This window comes from Nipponia nippon, unplaced genomic scaffold (genome assembly GCF_047370975.1).
Source record: "Nipponia nippon isolate SJK-2023a ecotype South Korea unplaced genomic scaffold, ASM4737097v1 scaffold_4, whole genome shotgun sequence".
Taxonomy (NCBI): domain Eukaryota; kingdom Metazoa; phylum Chordata; class Aves; order Pelecaniformes; family Threskiornithidae; genus Nipponia; species Nipponia nippon.
This window is the reverse complement of record NW_028262358.1, coordinates 74723869-74743681: the sequence shown is the minus strand read 5'-3', so window position 1 is coordinate 74743681 and position 19813 is coordinate 74723869. Positions and strand designations below refer to the sequence as shown.

The following is a 19813-nucleotide window of genomic DNA, read 5'->3' as shown; positions in this document are numbered from 1 at the left end:
TACTGTTAGGGCAGCTGGCCCTGCCTCCTACCTCTGAGGATTTTTGTGAGGCTCAGCCCTGTTCTTGGGACCTCTGCCCGGCCCTGCCCAGGCATTCACACAGGTTATCTCCCAGGAGGATTTCCTTTGGAAAAATCAATCCGTGGCCCTGCTTTAATTCTTTGTCAGCTATAAGCAGGTCGCGTGATGAGAAGGAGCGGAGGGGGCTGGGATGATTGAGTGACCTTGACGTACAACTCTCAGCATGGTTTCTTCTGAAGCGAGTGAAAATCCCTCAGAGCTTTGTTTTTTCAGATCTAAATCTTGACGAAGCAGAAACCTCTGAAATTCATGCCCCAGAGCCACTGCCAGCTTGATAATGATCCTGTTTCCAGAAATGCTACAAAGCTGCTACCTCTTGTATCTTAAAACCAAACCCAATGCAGCACCCTGAGCTCTAAGACCCAAAAACCATGGGAACTCTCGGGTTAGCGACCAGAGAACATAGTGCAGCAGCGAATTGCTCCTGGGGCTGGAAAGGGAAAGCCACAAAAGGTAAAAACGAAGTGCTGAAGCAAGCACGTTACAGGAAACGAGTCAGCCCTGGTAGGCGATGATGAGTGCTGTGTGGGAGGGACTGCGCAACTACGTTTTTTGTGCTGTGAGAACGAACATGAAATTACAAGCCTGGCAAAACATCAGCGATCAGAAGCAGGCTCTGCAGGCTGACCCCTCCCAAGGAAGCGGGGAACAAGGGGTGGAACTGGGGGTCTGAACACCCCTCTCACCCTCTGCCTGCATGCCCCCCTTACCCTCGCCCTTCCTCTTGACCTGGCCACGCTCCTTCTTGCAGAGCAGATGGCATCTCTGTAGGAGTGTTATGAGTGATCCCCCTCCGGGACCCCGGGGGCTGACTGTTGAGAAGCAAGAGTCCTTCCTCCTATCCGCTCCACGGCTCGCCTGGGGAATGGCAGGCAAAGAGCAAGAACAAAGCCCTGGACGTTACAACCCGCAGTACAGTCAGTCGCGAACAAGAGAGATCTGATTAGCTGGTGAGCTGGGAGCCAAGTCTCTACAAAAGGACTGGGGAGAGCCTGGAAGGAGAAAAAAATCCCCGCTCATTTCTAGGAAATCAAAATAAGAAGCATCACTTGTTTTTAAGCAGTGCAGGAAGGAGATATTTCTAAGTGTTAAGGAGGCAAAAACGATCTGAGAATTTACAAACATGTACTAGAGCTCCCAAAATAGCTCTGACTTGTCTGGAAGGCATCAGAAAGATCCTTATTGTTTCATATGTGTTTGGAGCGGCATTGCTGTAAGTGCTGCCAGTGTATGCAGTAGAAACAAGGCCTGGAAAATAACTGTGCTCTTTTTTCATTAAGGCAATTTTAAATTTGTATCAGCTGCTACTGCTTAGAATAGTAACAACTCTTCCCCAGCAACTCTGTGGAGCACTCGGCACTCTCCACAAAAATGCCATGTGCTTGGCCAAAACTCCACATAGCTGCGACCCAGATCAGTGTAAGGGTAGCAGAACTGCACGGGAAATCCTGTGTTGGAGGTGATGGGAAGTTTCTCTCTGTCCTGTAGGATACCAGAGGTTTTAAGGCTTGCCTTACAGGACTGACACAAGCATCATCACCGATGGAAGGAAACAAGACTGAATGCCTGACACTGTGTGTGTGGGAAGATGTTGCAACAGCAACAGCCAAAAGAAGCAAGCCCTGACGGTGCAGGCTGCAATACAGTCCACCAGTGTAGCCTTTAAAATGGGCGTCACTTTAATAGGCATGTTTTTCCCCTTTGATTACTCACTTCCTCTAAAAGCAAGAGGAGCCAAATGCTCGTTACAAGCCAAGAACTTTTTTTTGTATTATTTAATGGCAGTGTATAGCTGCTAGTCACACACTTTAAATCATTAGTGGCGTGACCATCTCTTTCCTTCCTGACGATTGCTGAGAAATGGCAGTACAGACAACGAACCGCTTTTTATTTACCTCTCATAAATCAGGAGCAGTCAGGCCTCCTTTGTTCAAATCAAAAAGAAAATAAACTGGTCAGTAAAACGTTACCACCAGGCTGAGTAATACCCACACAGGTTCAGGAATCCTGCACTCTAGCCCGCTGGGGCTCAAAGCATCCCCATCTGTTTCCTTTCAAAATATTTAATCGGAGACAAAAGTGACAGTGGGGGAAGGGAACAGGAGATCAAGCAAGGCTGGAGAAAACCACCTCTGCCCCATGCCGACAGCGAGCACTGTACTAACACACTTAAGCCAAGAGAAAGATGACTGCTGAGGAGAGTCCAAAGGAGTGACCAAAGGCTTTAATCTTCAGATTTCATAAGGCAAAACATTTCCTTTCTCCCACAGGAGCTGCCAGTCTGGAGCGCTCCCCATCCCCTTCCCCTCCGCTGGCCCGGCTCTCCTCTTGTGTCAAAATTCCCACTGAAGCAGTAGTCAGCTAGATAAACAGAGCAGTCCCCAGATGCATCCCCTTGGAGGCTGAAGTAATAGGTCATGGGAAACAAGCAGAGGCAACCATTTCCTTCTGATACTGTGGTCTCCACCAAGCAATGCTCAAATCTGAAGTTTAACTAAACAAACTGGGACTGAATCCCACTTGAAGAAAAATTCCGCGGCCCATTAGAAACCCTGTTTCTTCCTCTATAAATTAAAGGTTCTAGGCTCACCCTGGCTGCCCAACTGGCTTGGAAGCCAGGTTAATTATGATGAAATGTAAATTGAGTGTGCTGCTTGGTCAAAAATGCACCCCTCCCTAAAACAAGCTACCACTTAAGAAAGGGTCAAAAAAACATTAGCGAAAGTAGGAAAACCTTTCTACAGAATTCCTGCGATTACAGCTCTTTGGGTCTCTCTTTTAAGGAATTCTGTAGCTCTGAAGGACTTAAGCCTGACCCTGAGGTCAGGGGAAGGCAGTATTGCCCATTGCCCTGAAGCATGGGAAGGATAGGTGACTTCTCCATACTCGCACCATGAGATGAAGCCAGGCAAAGGCGATTCAGATCTCCTGATCATCAGTGATGCATGTTAAAAGCCAAACTAGTTCCTTCCCAGCCACTTTTTCCACAATACAAGTGATTTCTGCCATGGAAGAAGGGCAGGAGGTACTCACGGCTATGCTCCCTCTCCCTGCCAGTCCCAGCATTATGCTTTTCTCAGCTTGAAGTTTTCCCACCCAGAATCCAATCATTTTTATTGTCTTAAAAAATCTAAGCTTCTCCTCAACATCAGTCAGGCAGGTTTCCATAGCTTTCTAATATGTGAAGAGGGCAAGAGCCTCTGAGAGATTTAAACCAGGCAGCAAACAGGTCAACAGAGGATTTCCCAGGGATCAGGAGCTTGAAGAGATCTGGCCAGAAGCAGGTCACATACTTATCTATTAAAACAAATAATTAGTCATGTCAAACTATACGTTGGGTCGTTTCCAAAGGGAACAAAAGACATGGCAGTAAACCAGACAGAAACAGAGATAATATAGGACTCTGTTTCAAAACCATTTTGCAGACTGGATCTGGCTGCCTTGTTCAGGGAACACTCTTCTCGTTTTACCCAGGGGAAGGGCAAGCACGCAGCTTTCTGTCTACCAGAGCCTGCAGACACTCTTGTTACTCCAGAGAGAATGACACGAGGCTCTTTTTTCTAGCAAGGAGCAATTCCCACCCTCAGGCTGAAATCAATAGTGGTTAACTCTCTGCATTAGTACCTACCATGGGTTCTTCAAGGCCCCCCCGAGAATAATCAGGCCTCGCTGTCCGAATGTGAAGCAGGCAACTTTTAGGGTGGACACAGCCTCTGGTCCACATCCCTGCGACTAGGTACTGCTGACAGCACTTCAGAGGGGTGCGAATGGCATGAGAGCTGCTGCTCCCAGGCCAAGACAAGGCATGTTGGAAACTCTCTGGCTCCTTCTGTCAACACTTGAAAGTTACAGAAAGAGGTTAGCTCTTTCCTAAGAATTAATGGCAAAATCCGTGCTGAAACAGGGACTTCTGGTCAAGAGAAAAAACTCACTACAGAAAGGGGCAAATGCGGGTTATGAAGTACTTAAACCGACCTGTGCTTTCTGATGACATACAACAGGGTTTAACGGGACGCTCCTTGGCTTTGGCACTGAAATGGACGGAGTGGTATTTACTGGCATGTATTGAGCAAGCACTACCAATGTACTGCCAACAGAAAGAGAACAAAACTGTAGCTCTGCAAACTTGGACCAACATCTGACAACTAAGCATGACTGGTAAAGAATGACTAACTACAAAGAGCCTGTGTCATGGCTCAGTCTGAACACACACATGCTTTTTAAAAAAAGCTACAATAGTCTTTGATACATTTTTATAGTGTATCAGTGGTCGGCTGTGCCCAGCACTCTGTGTGGCACTGAAAAATGGCTTTCCTATTAAAGTAACTTTTTAAGTTCCCAAAGAAAACATAGCGCTCAGAGAGACAGCTCCATTGCATAGAGACACAATTCTTTGACCTGTCTGAAATAAAGAAAATAAGAATAGCTCAGCAATGTTGACAGCGGTTAGTAAATACTAAAAGGCACACTATGAAAGAAATAGCTTACGTGGGCTTTTCTGGATTACCCCATTCAGGCTTTCAAGGCTGGTCAGTAAAGTATCCTCTTTGTTATGGCACCATGAGGATCTTGTCATTACTGTCACTTCACCCACCTGTGCTCTCACTCATCATCTTTGTTGCATTTTGGTCAGTTTTTAAACTAAATAAGACGTTCTCTTTAGGACATGCATTCAGAAGTGAAGTTCTGGTCTAGGAGTTAATGTGAGTTCAGGATTTACTGAAAGCTGCCCCGAAGCACATGAGAGAGCGCTTTTTAAAGCCATGTTCCACTCTTCTCCTGTCACAAGAATGACACTCAGTGCTATGCCTGCCACCGTATCTACCTTGTCTGGCTGTATATTCGTTGTCTTCAATCAGTCTTGCCAATCCAAAGTCGGCAATCTTGCATATTAGGCCATTCCCCACCAGAATGTTTGCAGACCGCAGATCTCTGTGTATGTAATTCATTCGCTCGATGTACGCCATCCCTGCAGCCACCTGCGAGAAGCATGAAACACAATCGGTGCATTTTAAAATCAACTCAGACATATACAGGCTATAAAACATATACACCTAAGGCTCAATACTCTGAAGACAGACCTGGGCTGCCATGTCCACCAGATTCGGTAACTTCAAAGCTCTTCCTTCTCCATCTTTTAAGAAATCTAGCAAACTCCCTGCAAAAGGTGACAAAATAGAGAGATGTTAGGGAAACAATGGCTATTCATCAGGATGGAGGTGCAGCAAGATATGCAATATTAAAGACAGCGATGTTTTGCGTTCAAGTGGGCAGTTTCAAAAAAACCCACAATATCTTAGAATTCTCCTGTTATACTTGTTTCACTCTTCTTTAAGGTTGGCTTGCAGAAGAATATGTCACTAGTCCAAAGAGAGTTGCAGGGAAAAGAAACAACATTTTCCTGACCATTACTGAGAAAGCTGATCTTTCTTAACTTTTCCAGTGCTCTTTGAAACTACATACCTGCTGCTCTCTAAAGGCCTCAGCTAGCTGCAAAGCACCAGCTCAGTTCCAGGCCACACAAGCTATGGAAAAAGTCAGATCCCAGCTCAACCTCCTCCAAAAGAAAGGTCAGCCTGGAGCCTCGTAAGCCCAAAGGGGCTAGCATTAACAAAGGCTAATTTTCCCTAGAAATTAGTAGTGCTCCTTCTCTAGGTAACCCATAACTAAATGTAGCACGAACCATTAATTTTAGAAGACTACTATGCAAAACTAGAGAAGACAAAGCGGAGATCAAATGAAAGCAATTTCAGCAAAAGCAATAAGGACATAACTTCCCTGTGCAAGGGAAAGCAAGGAGGTTCCCTGTAGCTTTTAAAAAAAGCCTAGGATGCTACAGCTCCCTTCCCAATCTTGTATTCAGAGAAATGTGGCAGTCTCCTTTAAATAAGGTCAGTGAATTGGTTTAATAAATAAGGGGAAAAGACAGATGATTAGGCGTTTCTCCCTTGATAAATCGTCAGCCTCAAGCTCAGATCCAAAGATGTAAAATGTTACAGTAAAAACTAGTAAAGTAAGCCAAAATAAACCACGTACTTCAGAAGGATTTTGAGGTCTTTTTTTTTAAAGGGAAAAAAGCACATGCTTGTCACTGAGACATATGATTAAAGTGTGAGTTAGTCAGGGCTTGGATGCCTCTGAGGAGGGAGGTGGGCAGGCACCTGCCAGGAAAATAAAAATCAACTCCAAATAGACTGAAAAAATGCACTTAAAATTTCAGAGTGTATCCTCCAATGTACAATGAAACTTCCCTGTGAGAACTTATGTTTCCTATTTGGTTCATTTGCTTTTCCAAAACAAGCAGATTTTTTGCTCTGCTCTCAGCACCCCTGCTGGAGATCTGACAGAGTGAAAAGTTTTCCTTTTCTCATTTTACTACATGGTTACCAGTTAAGTAGCTTAAAGAAAAAGAGAAGGGAGAAGGGGAAGGGGAAAGAGGAGGGAAAGAATCATATGTGCAAATAACGTATTAAAATGATAGACGGGCTGGACTGAAAATTAAGCCGTGATCTGAGAGTGAGGTGCGTGTGACAGAACTCAGGACTGCTAAAAGAAGGAACAGAATCTTAGGCTGACAAGTAAACACTGAAATAAGATGCCAAATGAACTCTCTGGCACCAGGAAAAGCTAGGATCTTGGGAAGCAGCGTGTAATATCATTCAAACCCAGAAAATGCAAATCTCCACTTGTCAGGGAAGTTTAGATGTGATGCAGTCAGAAGCACTTAGGCTGCACCAACTTCTCCCTCCCCCACCTAGTGCAAATTTTCTTTGTACATCAAGTGGATTTCAGGTTTTGGGTCCAGTTCAGAGCTGAATTCATAATTCTTCTAAAGCCAGAGGTGAATTTAGCTTCCTGTTCCCTCTCTTTCCTCACATGCTGTTCATGCATCACACTGCACCTCTCTCTGTATCCCCAAGGAGCATCAACAAAGAAAAAATACTGTTATCAAGGGCAGCAGCTCTGGCTTCACCTTTGCTCATGTACTCCGTGACAATATAGATAGGTTCTTCAGATACCACAGCATAAAGTTGGACCAATTTGTCATGTTTTAGCTTCTTCATGATTTGGGCTTCCTCTAAGAAGGATTCTGGAGACATAGTGCCAGGCTTCAGAGTCTTGATAGCCACTTTAGTATTTCCATTCCACGTACCTACAAGCACAGATACTTAGTTAGATTAAACATCTTCTGCTCCTCTTTCTGCCCGGTGCCTAATGTAACCAAGGAATAAACTAGCAAGGATACTTAATTTTTTTTTTTTTTTTTAAAGTGTGGTTTCCCATGTTGCCTTATCATTATATTCCTCCCACGGCTCCCTTATATTTTAGTCTTTTTCTATTATACTGAAAAATAATACTCCCATTGGCACTGGGGCACAATCGCCATTGTCCTACTCAGACAATGCTTCCACTGATGTCCACAGAAACCTTCTCTGGGTAAGAGATGCGTGACTGCTGAAACCCATCTTCATGTATTCCCTTGCTAACAAGTAATTGCTACAGACAACAACACAGCTCCAGTCACAGATTTGGATAACAAAACTGGTTAAACCCAGAACTTTCCATTTGCAAGACATTTTAACATTTTGGTTTTGTTCTGAGTCGGAGGAAAAAACAGATTCTAAGAAAAATTCAGAAGAAGCAAATTCTGAACTGATTTAATTTTAGAAACATGGGCGTGTTTCCAAACCGAAATGCGTCTTTCTCCTTCCCCTCCTCATCCCCAGAAGCCCAGCAGTTGCTGATTGAAAACGAGGTGGTTCCTGTCCACTTCACTTTGTTCTTTACTTGCGGTCAGCACTGAAGTAGGACAAGTTTCATCATTTTTCAGCCATCATCTACCAAGCCTTCTGTAACACCTGAAAGCCTGCACAAGGACCTGGACAGAGCCGGGGAAGGCTGACTCAGGGCATCCCACAAGAGGTGGGGCTTCACTTGGGTATTGGCAAGGGAGAGAAGGAGGACTGGAAAGAAAAAAAACCAAACCACCTACCTATGTTAACAGTTTTTTGGGGGGATGGGGGACTGGGGAAGGGAAAGGAAGCAAAATTAAAATTGGCAGAAATACCACTTTCCTAGTGCCTTCTGGTTGTCCCTTGCCCAGACTTGCTCTGATCTGAAGGACTGAATGAAACTAAGCGAAGGAAACCAGGACATTGCTTTAGTGGCACTCCCGTGTAAGCTGGGAAGGATGCAGTTTCACCTCCTAATTTCAAGCAGGGTGGTCAAAATCTTTTCTGATGGGTGAAAGGGAGTGTGTTTTATCTGGAGCCACTGAGGCTCCAGACCGCAGAGCGCCATCAGTCACAGCCACTTCACAGAGGTACTGCAAATTATATGAACGTGGAATGAAACCCTAGTTTCATGGGCACCAGGGTTTCTGTCACTGGCATTAATAAACTAGGATTTTACCTGGTGTGTTAACAGGATTAACTGTGTATTATCTGTTTGCATTGCCTTAATAAAAATCTCAGGACTCATTCTATTACCATGAAGTGTTTTCAGCAGTTCTATTTTTAAATACCTTTATGAATTTCTCCAGTTAAAAAAAGAAAATCAAACAAAAACATTAACTTATCCTCTCAGCCCAGATTTCAGTTTAAATTGTTAAATTTCTTGTGGTGGTTTGGTATGTTTCTCTCTAATAGAAAATTAGCATAGACTTCCCTCTGAATTCCTCCCATATGTAGTTAGTTACTACTTAATGCATTTTTTATTATTTTTTACTGTGTTAATCTACTCCAATTTGGTAATGCTTCAGGGCTGTTAACATATTTTTACTCTACATTACTTTAAGAAACATAATGTCATAATTGTAACAATAATTTTTGAATTTCTGACAGATATTTGGTACTGGTACTTGGCACTTTATTTCTCATAGCTGATTTTTTTTTTTTAAATTGCATTTGCTCCTTTAGCTTATTGTATCAGTTTAAGATCTACGGCACACAAAGCTGACCACTAAGTATTAACACCAACTTGAAACTCTTGCATGTATTCAAGATGGAGAACAAGAAGGTGAAATTGCAGTTATCTGGGGATGCTAATAATAGGAAACATAGGTAGCTTTCTTTGCAACAGGTCAACTGTACTTCTGTGAAATTCCATAAATTTCTATATTTCTAGTCTATAACTTCTATAAATTTCAGACTTGCTGCCACGCTCCTTGCTGTAGTCTTGCAACAGAAAACAGCTCCAAGAACCCAGGAGAGCCCGCTGCTTATTTTGGTTGTACATACTTTTGTGTCAGTGCAACAAAAAGAGTGGCCAAACTGCTCCACCAAATTTTTCTGGAGAAACAACATATAGCAATTCATTATTTGAATTGGTCGTTTTAAAGAGGCTACACAGAATGCAATTTGGCGCAAAAATTGAGCCCACCTCTCATTAAACGGCCACTATATTGTTTCAATGCTATGGCCATACTAAGATTTATGTATATTTTAAATTGCTATTGTTTCATAGTCATTAAAAGAATGAGACCCATAGAGAGGGAAGCAGTAAGTAAAGCTGGCAAGTGTGCAGAAAACAATATGTCAGCGGATTTGGAAAAGGTCAATATTTCTGGACTTCAATGTGGGGGTTCAGCTGGGCTGGGTAAGTCTTGCCTCTGTTGTCCCTGGTCTCTATATTGAGTTACGGGGTTCTGCTGCAGATACAAATTTCAAAACAGACAAAGAAGTGGGTGCATGGAAAGCTAGATATTGACAATATTAGCTTGTTGATACTTGCCATTATTTTTAAACTGGGAGAGCGGATGGAAGCTTTTTCAGGGTCTGACCCCATCAGTGCTAAAACACACGAGGAAAGAAAAATGTCTACTTACCAGATTAATTTCTGGTTAGCCATTCTGCCTTACAAGTTTAGCATCATTCCTATTTTAATACCTAGCAATTGTGTAGTCACCCAAATAAACCCAATGCAATTAACGAAGTTTAGTGCCCTCACCTTTCATACCAGTGTGTGCAAGTGAAAGGGAGTTTTCACCGTGGATTACTGTATTTACGTCTGAATGTTTTAGGCAATATAGACTAGCATTTCATATTATTCTGACCTTTTAGCTTTAAGATCTCTACTTCAAATGTTTATTTCTGCCAAGAGGGCCTTAAAAGATCCATCCAAAGCAAAATATATTCTCTGCCTTACCACGCCACACTTCAGCGAAACACCCCTGACCAAGCTTCTGTTCCAGAAATAATGAATCACGTGCAACTTCCCATGCATCTTTAGCCAATCCAACAGTTTGTGGGGTATTATTCGTAGCAATCACAGTTAAGTTAAAACACAAACCATCAGCTTTCTCTATAGGAGAGGAAATTAATAAAAAAAACACACTTATAATCCAAAATTATGCATGCACTGAGAAAGATGGAAGGTGACTTGTCTTTCAGTGCTGCATTAAAGTTCATTTGCAAACACTGATTTTTGGATACTGAAGGTAAGGACTTTTTTGTTAGCTTGCAGAAAAAGGCTCCTTGGTATAATTAATAGATTACTATGTGAGCCTTGATTTATTATTAAGACAGTGGTAATTTGTCAAAATTGAGACCTTCCAAGGAAACACAGAATTTCAGTTTTCTTTTGCCATCAATTACACTGAAAGTTGAAGATGAAAGAGTTTCAAAGTCAGACATGATTCCAAAGACATTTTTCCTAACAGTCTGAGCTTTGCTCTTTTTTTTTCTTGTACTTTTCACCTTCCATTTTCACCTTCCATCTTGTAATCCCCACACAGAGAGCTATTTTAGAATAATTATTTTGCTCCATACCCATCCATACTTCCCCAAACTGCCCATTTCCCAGTCTCTTGATCAACTGTAGGGATTCTCGTGGAATTTCCCAGACATCTTTGGTTTTGACAGACAGATCAGTAAGCCTTGGCATTCCTTTATGACAGGGGACTACTAAGCGGCAGCAAAGACCTGCAGCTCTCTCTGATGGAGCCAGAAGTGAAGCCAACAGCAAAGGAGAGGAAAGAAAAAAAAGTGTGACATGAAACAAAAACAGTAAGCATAAAAACAATGCTACTCACAACAGCTGTTAGTTGCATACCACAAAGCGTCCTGGAAGACTAGAAACTGAACACTGAAACATATTCATTTGAGACAGAACAGGAAATATTTTAGTCTCTGCTTCCACAGCCTGAAATGGAAGGTGACAGCCAGTGGTTTCTCTTGTGGACTCAGGATTTCCCTTCTCCCACAGTGCTGCATTAAGGTAACTTCACGAGTAACTGGTATATTATAGTACAGTATAACTTTTTAAAAATCATCTGTAAGTCGCAAACTGGGTTGTTTCTGTACTGAGTAAAAGAAACACACAGAAGATTCACTTTTTCTGAAAATCACGGCAATGAAAATTTGGCAGACTTTGCTATTTTTTCCCCAGGTATCCTGGGAAAAGGTATTTTCTATGTTCTACTCTGTGAAAAGGTGTTTTTGTAGCTGTCCATTAAAAGACTTTTTCTGCCATTCTTTCTAGAGCAAACCTTTGGTAGCGTATGCAGCCAGTCCTACATCGTTTGGGGCAGATTCATTATACTTATCTCTTGCAAAGCTTCACAGAAGACTGAACTGTGACAAAAGTCACAAGATATTTCACCAAGAGTAAAAACAATGATATATATTTAAATATACAAACACACATATTGTTGTGTAGTATACTATGCTGCACAAAGCAGACTACAATATAAAGCTTGCACAGCGACTTGTGTCTTAAAACAGGTGCAGCAGAGCAGAACAAGGTGGGGAACTGCAATTGTATTTCAGACTCAAACATAATCTTTGTTCTCCTGTGCAAGATTTCTTTCTGGGCAGGTGAACGGTTTGTGTCAGCATCACGAGGTGGGCAAGCACTGAAGCTCCTTGCAACACCAAGCTCTACCTCCTCAGCTCAAATGTTGTGGGATGGTGGGGAAGTCCCTACAGACACCCTGACATGGACCTCGTTGTGTCTCCTATAGCAAGACAACAAAGACCTCAAAACAGGGAAGATTAGCTGACCAGCTGGCATGTCTTATTCCAAGATAATTCCAATGGGAACATTAGGATAGGGACTACTCAATATATGGATAGTATCTGGAAAGCTTCCTTATGAGTTTGGACAGCTGCAGAAAGAAACTGGAGGATTTTAAGACCTCCTTGTTTTCTTTAATTGAAAAAAAAAAAGCTTGGCATGCTGGTGCTCCAGTTAAGCCTAGCCTGCACGCACAAGAGCTTATGCTTGACAGGCCAGCTGTTAGGGACTGAGTGAATGGTGCTTCAACTTCAGATGTGCCATTACTGGACTTTAGTCTGACGTCAGGACACCCTGGGGATCTCAATATTTTTCATTTGTAAATCCCATCTGTGAAAGTCCAGACACTGCAGTTAACTTTATTATCCAGGTAAGAAGGGGCTGGGATAAGAGGGAAGTCTGGGTAATAAGGGTACTTGGCCGTGCAATAGGAGCACAGTGCAGGGATACCTGTGTTACCTTCTCATGTAAGCTGTCCTGGGTCAGGAGTTGGAAGTACGAAGTCTGCACAGAGGTACACTTTGTACTTCCAACTCCTGACCCAGGACAGCTTACATGAGAGCAAACTGCACACTGTCTGCCTGGGTAGCCTGGTTTCCAGCTGCCTGGGCAGGAGGGGTCCTCCAGCCTGGACAGCTATGGGATGAAGGCTGAAGGGTGGGGCTGCAGAGCGTACCTGTCCTGCTGTGAAGGCACTGACCTACGGTCTCAGCAGTGGTTCTTTAGGAACCATGCTGATCTTTACAGAGCCATTTGGGCATCTTTGAACTCTCCCTAGAAATAAATCTAGGCACTCACAAGGTGTTGTGCTAATCGACCTCCTACAATCCAGAGTGCAGAGCAGGCGGTTAGAGGCAGCCTTTAAGTTTTGAGTCAGCTGGGGCTGGCATGGAATGAGGGCTCCTGTGTTCACCTGGGTCTGGGAGACCGCAAGTGAAGCCTCTGGAGTGTGGGTCTGTACCATGCCCTCCTGAGCTACCCTACCTGGATCCTACTGATTTTGCCTCTGTGTTGCACAGAAATGGCTGTTTCCAGATCTATTTGTTTCTGCATCTGTGCATGGAAAATACACTACTCAAATAATTTGACCACAGAAAACTAAAAGTTGACATATACTGGCTGGTATAGTGGGGTTGAAAATTATCTTCCTTAGATGTGAGTTTTTATACATTATTTAGCTTAGTTTAATGTAGAGTCACCAGAAACAACTAGAAATTCTGCCAGGCAGCATACACCCATCAGAAATTGGGCGGAGAAGACAGCCAGATGTCTAGTATGAATAGCATAAGAATACAGCAGACAGAATACAAAGAATACAGAAGAAACACCCCACAGAGAAGTTGATTTCCCAAGTAAAAATTATGAAGAGTTTTTGAGCAGTGAGCATTTGGGGTCATCTGTTAATATTATGAAAAGCTAAAGTAAGGAAACAATAAAAAGCAAAATAATTTAAAATAGAAATTTCTGCTTAAAAAATGATGAAGTTGAGAAGCACGGCAGCCTTCTACATAAGAACTGGTTGTGCTATGCCGAGGTTCGGGGGGCTTTAAAGTTCTATCCGTTGTACACCAATAGCCAGTGACAGCAGGATGCACTTTTGGGTTGAATAGTGCATGCCACATTTTAATCACAGGATGAAAAAAAAAGCTTGGTGGAAAGCTTGGTGGGTGGACACAAATAGTGTGCATAAAGAAACAAAGAAACACCCACCTTGCTATATTTATTAGACCGATTATAATTTAAATGTTAATACTTTGCACATTGAACAAAAATCCAGTGGGAGAATTTGAGTCAGGTAATATATGCAAACATTTTGGTCATTGCTTTAGGCGACTGAATTCCACAATGCAGTTCACTATTTGCTTTATTAGCAATAGTGTGCTGCAAAATGGTACATATTTGCACTCTCTTATGCACAGGGAATTCATGCGTTGAGATGTGCAAGTCAAATTCAGTAATTCTGTTTGCTTAGAAGAGGGAGAGCAGGCAAAACCTTTACCTCAGTGGAGTGCTAGCTTTTAAAAGCTCTGCCGCTGTACACTGTGAACAGCACTCAAAGCCATTTATAACTGTAATGGGAAAGGGATAATGGAAGATGCGTTACAACAAGCAAGAGACATAGCTCAAGTGACTCTTTAGGGCGTCTTACACATACATCAGCTCAGCAGCAAACACTTTTGTTTTAAAATACTTCAGAGTGCCGTGTATTATCTGAAAAATTACCTGAATAATGCTGAACCAGCTGCTGAAGAGTTTCAAATTGTGCCCGAGTTGTGATATAATATCCACCATTGTCAAGTTTACGAATCTTATAATGTTTGACATGATCTCCTTTCATATCATCCCAGTCTCGAATAGACAGGGAATAGGCACCTGTTCCAAGCAAAGGTGAAATAAAAAATTGTGAGTAGCTTTTAGACAGAAAGATTTTGGTTTGCTGGTCAGTTGTTATAAAGTGAAAGAGAAGTTTCTTCCAAAAAATACTTACTGTACCTTGAAAAAGAGCAAGTGAATCTAACATAATGAAGTATCACAGAAATCTTACAATGTTCACACCATGTCCCTTTCACACTTTTCTAGAAAGAAATCAGGACTTCTGTGTAAATGAAAACTCACATTTTAACTTTTACTGCTTCAGGCTGCTAAATTGACTTTTCCTTTTCTAAGTGTCAGGTTACACTGCAAATACTATACTTTAGGTAAATGCCAGTGGACAGTAAATATCAAGATTTTCATAGGAAGCGCTGGAGACAATGACTTTATATATGTGTAGTGTTGTTACCCAGATGGATCCCAAACTTCTGTATAAACATTGAACAACTAAATTAGCATACTTTGTACGTCACAGTCTTTGGAAGGTGGTAGTACACCAAGACTGTGCACCAGGAGATCTGCCAGAACTGCATGTTTCACTTTCCAAACCCCTGCTGGAGCTTTAGAGCTTACTGGTGGGATTCAGATGCCCAAACACAGGAGTTAAGTGCCATGTGCGATGCCCCAGGACATCCTGCTTGGCAGTTTTCCCACAGGCTGTCACATTTGTCTGACCTGTGGATGCCCTGCAGGCATTTCAAATGGCTCTGGATGCTCATGGCCAGGTAAAGGAACCTCAGCTGAGGAGCTGGATTTAGTTTTAGGTGTAGTGGTGGCTGTCTGCAGGTGGGCCATGGGCTTGATTTAGATGCCCACACATAAGCTAGGGCAGCTGAATCCCAGCCTAGTTTCCATGAGTGTTATGGCACTGTAGACATCAATGGCATAATACAGGTTTGAGCACTAGGTGTCTGCGGTCTTGGGCAGCTGAACTGAACCCCAGCTTCCCGCTGACTGTAAAGGGAGTGTGGCCACCTATATGGGGACTTGCACATTCAGGTGTCTTAATTTGAAGCACAGTCCTATTCTACATACAGTAACACCCACATGTTTGTCCTCTACAGTGTCAAAAGCAAAGCCACATTTTACAGCATAATGCAGTTTCTGAGCAAAAGCACGTCCATTTCAGAGGCAGTGGAGACGACAAGTCTTCACTCACGGCTCAGATGAACATTGTGTTTACTCAAAGGTAATTCAGACATTTAAAGGAAAAAAACTGGAGGTAACTGGCAGCTGCTCAGGAAGGTCCTCCTTCTGGAGCCTGGGCTGCTTTCACTGGTAACCATGCCAGCTAAGCGCAGGAAAGGAAAACCACCAGCAGGCAATTTTGGACAACGTGAAAGGTGGAATCATTTCCTACAGGTCTGATAGCAAACAGCACTGACTGCTGCTTATACCAAGTCAGAGTACTTTTCAACACACCTGGCAGGTTCACACCCTCCACAACACCTCCAGCTAAGTGAAATGGTTTAAAGAACCCCCCCACAGTTAGGTGGTTGAGATTCCTGGTGTAAGATGTCTTTCCTGGATGTCTCCCCAGGAAGAAGTTTCCTGACCGCGTTAACCTGCAAGAGGTTGCGCTGGCGGGTGGCTCACCACCGAGGGAGCTGCAGTGAACAAAACGTCTCCACCCTGACTCCAAGGACTTCTCAAATTCCCTGTTGTTTGCCCTCTAAATAGGAGGAAAAGAGACAGCACTTACACAGATGATTCTGGTTCATGCGAACGGGAGACACCCTGAGAGGAGTGACAGGGTTTTTATTTCTAAGTGTAGAAAAATACTGTTTGTTTAGGATATTTTTCTGAGGAGGTTCTCCCACTGAGTAAGTACATCTCTCTCATCTAGGAGTTCAAAGCTTTTTGGGGATTTGCAAGCACATCTTGTGCGTGCTTTGTACCACCGCTCTGGGTTGTGCACTGTCAGCCTGCTTTCAAAATTTTCTAGGCAGTGTTCTCCACCTCCGCATTTGTGAGTTTTGATCCACTGGCAGCAGCTGTATTTTCTTTAGTCACGCTCCCTGCCTATCTGGTCACTATTTTAGATTCTTTAGGAAAATGTAAACAATCTGTGGCTCCAGGTCTGCAATCAGAGCTGTGTGGGTGGCCCTCTGTGGACCCCCGCTGACCTCAGATCAAGTTGCAGGACTGGAGCTTTAGTTCAAATCTGGACAAAAACAAGAACCAAGATGGATTTCATTATTCATTTATTTAGGCTGTTGGTTATTTATACTATTCGCTATTATCTGATGATAAATTCAAATATAAGAGATATACATAATAAAAATTTGGATAGAAATACGACATTACAATATATCATACTAATGAATTTTTTTAAAAAAAAACAAACCTAAAACCAGACAGCCTTGGAGGGTGGAGATTGAAACCAGGTGAAGGATTATACAGACAAGAGCTGATGTAGTACCTGGGTAGTCAGGCATTGAAAAAATGAAAAGCCAGCTCTCTATGATTTATTTTGGAAGTAAGAAGAGAAGGCAACCATGATCAAGGGAGGTTAAATTCATGCTGAAGTCAACCATGATGATACTTTTAACATGATCCTGATCCATTTTATTATTGTTCTTATTTAAAGCAGAAGGGACAATTCTAGGTCACAAAACAATTCCTGCCTCAAGCCCAAGATGATGAGCTGGAGTAAGGCATTTTGAGAAGACTTATGGGAGAATGCACCATTCGAGCCCTCCCAGATGACTTTTTTCTCTCTCATGAACAACAAGTTCCCTCTGTTTTCTTCTAACAACATACTGAAACACCACAAGGATGAGAAGGGTAACAGGCATTTTTGACAAAACCCATTCATGTTTGTTTTTTTCCAATGGCTTTGATGCAAACTTAGCCTGAAGATGTAGAAAGCCTTAAGTTCAAATGCAGAGAAATTAAGCTTGCTGCTATAAGTCCATCCACGACGGATTACTCCGTTTCCCAAATGCTTTTGTGTCTCACAAGAAGCTCTAGAAAAAAGCCCTGACTTAGCTAAGTAAACAGCCCTGCAAAACATATCCCCTATCACTGTATAAAAAATGGTCAAAACAGACTAAACTGATAATGTGGTTTAGAGAAACAGTGTTGTGTTTGTTTTTAGGATCCATGAATGCCTATATGAGTGGTTTTAAACTTTGCACAGAGTGGAATGAAGTCCTGCTCCTCGCACACATCACAACAACTGTTGGTGAAAACGAACAGGTGGAGGCTATTTGCAGAAAAAGAGCAAGTTAGAGCCTGTCTTACTCCTGGTGAGAATGCCTCACTGCTACATAAGGTATGGTGGAGCTGTGGGGTGACAAGATAGGAAATTAGCTGGCTGAAACAACAGCATATCTATTCAGATTTTGCATCAGAAACAGTCTTCAGAGTTACAGGCAGCGAAGGAAGAATCCAGTGACTGCAGGAGTCAAAAATATAAAACTTACACTTTTAGATGACAGAATGCAGTATCTGGAGATAGGTCAGGTAGAGAGGAGTGGGAAGTAGTGCTTCTCTTCTTTAAGCCCCTTTACCAGCCATGACGCCAACCACTTTGCATGCTAACTCTAGCTGACAGCGTGCGCTCTGATCAAAGCACTGACAAGTCAGTGCTTTAATTACATGAACCATCATTAGACTTCAGAACTTACATGGAATTAATTCTAGTGACTTATGCTTCCCACAGCTATTGTTTTGGATTGCTGGTTAATTGAGAAATGGCCAGGTTTGTTTTCACTTAGTTGCAGGTTTTCTCCTCAATGGTTGTATGACTTACAGAGATCTTTTCACACATGTGAAGCTTTGAAGAAGATGCTGACAGGCCTCATGAACAAAATGTAAAAGCAAAGGTGGCACCCACCAAGAAAACTGGAACTCATCCAATATTTTTAGAGGGAAGGAGGAGAATACATCCTTCCACTTGACTTCAACAGAATGGAGAGAGTTGAATGCTTTATGAATATATTAATTAGAAATCTTTTCAAGTCTTTTCACTGTTAATCTATGAATTCAAAACTGCTGTATCTTCCCCCCGCCCCACCCCGGGATCCAGCATTTCAAAGGGGAAAGGCCAAAAAATCCCCTAATCTTCCCAAAATAACCAGTACCTCCCTCCCCCCCCAAAACCTTATCTTACCTCTTCCAGGCAAGAAGGTTCAAATATTCTGCTTGTTCAGAAGCAAGCAGCAATTTTCACCAAACTAGACTGGAGATTCCCAGCATCTGTTCACAGTAAGCTGTGCCTGGACCTGAATATGGACACCAGGAGGTCTGCCTCCCGTAGCCCCATAGCTGCTGTTCCGAGGGGCCACTCTCCACCCAACTCCATTGCAATAGTAGTATCCTCAACACACGTGTTGAGAGAGACAGCGTGATGTTCAGAGTGCCACAGCAGAGCAGAGCACACTGCCTGTGCATGACTCGCACTGCAGATACCATGGGTTGAGCATGGCATGGGTTGCACTCGGGCCGTTCTCTGCTTTGAACACTCACTCTAAGATCTGGGATGTCCAGACATCTAATTCCCTAGCACACATATATGCAAGATGACACTTATCTCTACCTTCATACCACTGAAAACAATATTTCACAAACTTAGCACAATTTTTCTCATACATCTTCTCATTTGTAGTCAGAACAGCTTTGGCCAGCCTACCTTTGGTAGTTTCGCTTTCCCGGATCAGGAAGGTACCTCTGGGGTTTCCAAATGACAACAGCTGCCTCTCAGCATCTTTTCGGCCAAGTTTGCCAAAGTACCACCTTAGGGAAACATCAGAAATAGTAAGACAGTTGCTACATAGGATTACTAGGTAGTGTCACAGAGCTCAGACATGGAGGATTATTTGTGGAAACTATGGTTACTTAAGTATATTCAATCATTTTTGTCACACTGTGTCTCTTTTACTGTGGTGGGAAGCTAATGTGGCAAACTGTGTAGTAGATGTTGTATATGCTGTGCAGTAGCACTTTGCATTAAGCCTATAATCAGTAGATGCTGAGAATGCTTGTTCGGTGTCTTATGACAAAGGCCAGACTTTGACAAACAGAGCAGGACTTGGTGGGAGGAAGGAATAGACAAGGAAAAGGGCAGAAAAATGTGTTGCTGCCAAAGAGCAGTATTTTTATAGGTGTTGCTATAAACTACATATTTGACTTACATAGTGATGTGGTAGTATTCAATATTTTTGTTGCAGCACAGCTATAAAACCTCAGTAGAAGGACCAGATGCAACCACTTTACTGTGGTTGTATAAGGCTTTCAGCGTTTTGGCACCTTTTTCCTTCCTGCAGCAATTTTTTTTCTTTGTTTTTTTGGTTTCACAATCAACCAAGTACAACCTGAAGTACAGACTACAATAGTACCT

At 42.7% G+C, this 19813-nt stretch overlaps 1 protein-coding gene across 5 annotated transcripts in view; it reads right to left on the bottom strand.

Annotated features, from left to right (window-relative positions):
* The window catches only part of FYN (FYN proto-oncogene, Src family tyrosine kinase), a 140510-nt gene that overhangs the window by 14306 nt on the left and 106391 nt on the right, over nt 1–19813 (bottom strand). For 3 of the 5 annotated variants that reach the window (XM_087774420.1, XM_087774423.1, XM_087774422.1), the window contains 6 exons: nt 19106–19209; nt 14320–14469; nt 10851–11015; nt 7055–7234; nt 5163–5239; nt 4907–5060 (listed from right to left, as the gene is read on the bottom strand). In XM_087774420.1, coding sequence (XP_087630546.1) covers nt 4907–5060; nt 5163–5239; nt 7055–7234; nt 10851–11015; nt 14320–14469; nt 19106–19209 — 830 coding nt within the window. Of the gene's footprint in view, nt 1–4906; nt 5061–5162; nt 5240–7054; nt 7235–10227; nt 10384–10850; nt 11016–14319; nt 14470–19105; nt 19210–19813 lie in introns of all 5 variants that reach the window. The other 2 variants (XM_087774425.1, XM_087774424.1) reach the window with 2 other exon arrangements.